Source organism: Pteropus vampyrus, unplaced genomic scaffold, assembly GCF_000151845.1.
Source record: "Pteropus vampyrus isolate Shadow unplaced genomic scaffold, Pvam_2.0 Scaffold50, whole genome shotgun sequence".
Taxonomy (NCBI): domain Eukaryota; kingdom Metazoa; phylum Chordata; class Mammalia; order Chiroptera; family Pteropodidae; genus Pteropus; species Pteropus vampyrus.
This window is the reverse complement of record NW_011888831.1, coordinates 5354579-5357428: the sequence shown is the minus strand read 5'-3', so window position 1 is coordinate 5357428 and position 2850 is coordinate 5354579. Positions and strand designations below refer to the sequence as shown.

At 49.4% G+C, this 2850-nt stretch overlaps 1 protein-coding gene across 1 annotated transcript in view; it reads left to right on the top strand.

Annotated features, from left to right (window-relative positions):
* Window positions 1-2850, top strand: part of ABR (active BCR-related) — a 183969-nt gene that overhangs the window by 113310 nt on the left and 67809 nt on the right. Inside the window, exon 6 of the mRNA XM_011359903.2 lies at window positions 1692-1877. Within this exon, the coding sequence (XP_011358205.2) occupies window positions 1692-1877 (186 nt within the window). The remainder of the gene's footprint in view (window positions 1-1691; window positions 1878-2850) is intronic.

Genomic DNA, 2850 nt, shown 5'->3' with positions numbered 1-2850 from the left:
GAGCATTGTTTGGGTATTTGAGTAGATGGGACTTACTCTGGTGGACAAACTTGGGCTCTGCCACCATCAGAATGAGACAAATGAGAGTATGGAGTGAAACTTGGCTGGGAGTTTGGCGGCTATATGGTTGGCTCAAGCTGGCGGTCACCTCTCAGAGTGAGCCAGCAATAACTTTGATCTCTCTTAGTCTAGATGTTCCCTCCAGTTCAGCACTGAGTCATCCATTCCATTAGAATTCTTCTCTTGTCAGAAAGCTCACTACCTAATTCTATGACACAGTGGGAGACAGCTCTAGTGGGTCCACACCTGCCCCCATAACTTCTTCTTGCTACTCCTGAGTCTCCAGAGTGACCCAGACTAAGTCAAAAGCCTCTTTACCCACAGCCCTTCATCACATTGACTATGTCTGACTCAGGCTTCTCTCTTCCAGGTAAATGGGCCCTTCTCCCCCTTACTTTCTTGTCGTGGTAGGTTTCCAGACCCTGCCTCCTGGAAGGCTCTTGGAGTGCAGTCTGGGCGTTCTGAGGGCTTTGGGGCTGAAGGAAGGTCATTCAAAGAGAGGCTCTTTGTCCTTCAGTATCAGTTTTTGTTGTTTCAGCTATGAATTTTAATACCTTTTTTCCCCTGATTATAAAATTAGTGTTTACTCTAACCACTGTGCTGCACACCTGAAACGAATATGATATTAAATGTCAACTGTAATTTGAAAATTTTTTTAATTTTTGAAATTAAAAAATAAAATTAAGCAGAGAAATAAATAAATAAAATTAGTGTTTACTCATTGTAAGCAATTTAGAATATACAGAAAATCCTACTGAAGAAAATGCACCCGTGCCCCATTATCACATGTCCTGTTGTTGGGCATGAAGGTGATGGCTTTAGCTCCCATCCAGTATTGGGGGATAGTTCTGAGTCATTGTCTGTCAACTCACCCTCTCCACCTGCAGGCCATGGAGCATCTTGGTGTAGACAACAGAGATAACAGATGGGTTTCATCTTGCATGTCAACCTTGGCATTGAGAAAGAGTCTGAGACTACAGCCAGGCTCAGTGAGAAGGGTCATTGTGATCACTTAGCAATGTCTGCCATGGGTACAGGAAATAAGATAGTGGCATGTGTGCCACCTGTTTGTGCTCTCTATACTAAGTGATCCGAAGTGATGGAAACTTGAAGTAGTACATCTGAGATTGGTCTCAGATCTCTCCAAGATTCTACCGCAAGTCCTAGAATCGTGTTCTGTTTCTTGGAAGGAAACAGCTAAAGGGGTTCCCGGTCAACCCTCCCTTTCACTGAAGTGTGACAAGAGAGCTATGACTGAGAGCATGAGGCCATTGTGGAAGAAAGACATGGATCTCATTAAACTAAAAAGCGAGCTCTGTGCAGGCTGGAGGCTAGGGACTCCTCAGGGTATGAGGGGTAGGGAAGATGTGTTCTGGTATCACCCCTTAGATCTGGCAGGGCTGTTGGACCAGGCTCTGGCTATCAACTTCCCTCTCTTTGCAGTTGCACGTGGCTTGTTGGGCCTGTGACAACAGCTTCTTGATGCAAACCACACCTCAGCTGCCCTGTTTTCTGTGGCCTTGTCTATGCAGAACTCAGGCAGCAGGAAGGGCTAACCAGTGCCCTGGGCCTGCCGACACTCTGGTTTCTTTGCCGTTCACCTCTTCTAATTTTTTCTTCCTCTTTCCCAGCCCATGAAACCCCTGAAGGCCACAGCCACCACCTCCCAGCCTGTGCTGACCATCCAGCAGATCGAGACCATCTTCTACAAGATCCAGGACATATACGAGATCCACAAAGAGTTCTATGACAACCTCTGCCCCAAGGTGCAGCAATGGGACAGCCAGGTCACCATGGGCCACCTCTTCCAGAAGCTGGTGAGTCTATCCAGGGCCTCAGTGGAGCTGTTGGGTGAGGACTGGTCAGCTCCAGCCCTCCTGGTCTCCTTGAAGCTTTCTAAGTCCTGGAGGAAAGCCGAGGCCTCTGCTTTACGGGAACCTGGATCTGTGCCTCAGTTCCCAGCCTCACACGTAAAGCCTGGAGTGTTCTGGAGATGCTGGAGATAGGCCGTGTGCATAGGTGCTCCTGACAGGGCACCATTTCTCTTTCACCAGTGGGCTCCAGGGCTGGAACAAAGTCTCCCCTGGGGCTTCGTTTCCCCTGTCTGTCAGCTGAAAGAACAGTATGTGCCAGGTGGACAGGCAGGGACTGCTCACCTGAGACCTCGGGCATTCGTTGCACCTCAGTGCTGCCTGTGAAATGAAGCAGTCAGATGGGAGATTGTGTCAGCTAATGATCTCTTGAGGACCTTGGAGCAGAAAGCCCTAAGCCCAGCCCTCCCACCATTGCAGGGGAGGGAAAAAGCCTGAGGGGATAGAATTAATGTGGAGACTTGGTGTTAGGAAAGATTTTCAGAGGTCTTCTAGTTCCCAGGGCTCCTGTGACACCCTCTCCCCTAATAACTCTGTGTCTGTCTCTGGCTGTGTCCCTTGGAGGACCCCCAGCTCAGACCTACAGGGTCCCCCACCCAGCTCTCCGCCCCCGTAACTTCTGCCAGCCTGATGGGTAGGAAGAGAGTCCTTGGCCATTGTTCTCCGGGTGGATGGTGTGGGGCAGGGAGCAGCACCTCTCTTCCTCCCTTCAGTGATGGAACTGGCTGAGTGGATAGCCCTCTACTTTCTTACGCTGGAGAAAACTCTTGCTTGGATACTTCCCGGGCCTCAAGCTCAGCATGTTCAAAATTGAACTCATTGTCTCTGAAGTTCTTTGCTCTTCTTCCTGCCTCTGTCTCAGTGGATATTGCCACCATCCCATCTCCCATTCATCCATGACACCTTTGGACTCACCCTT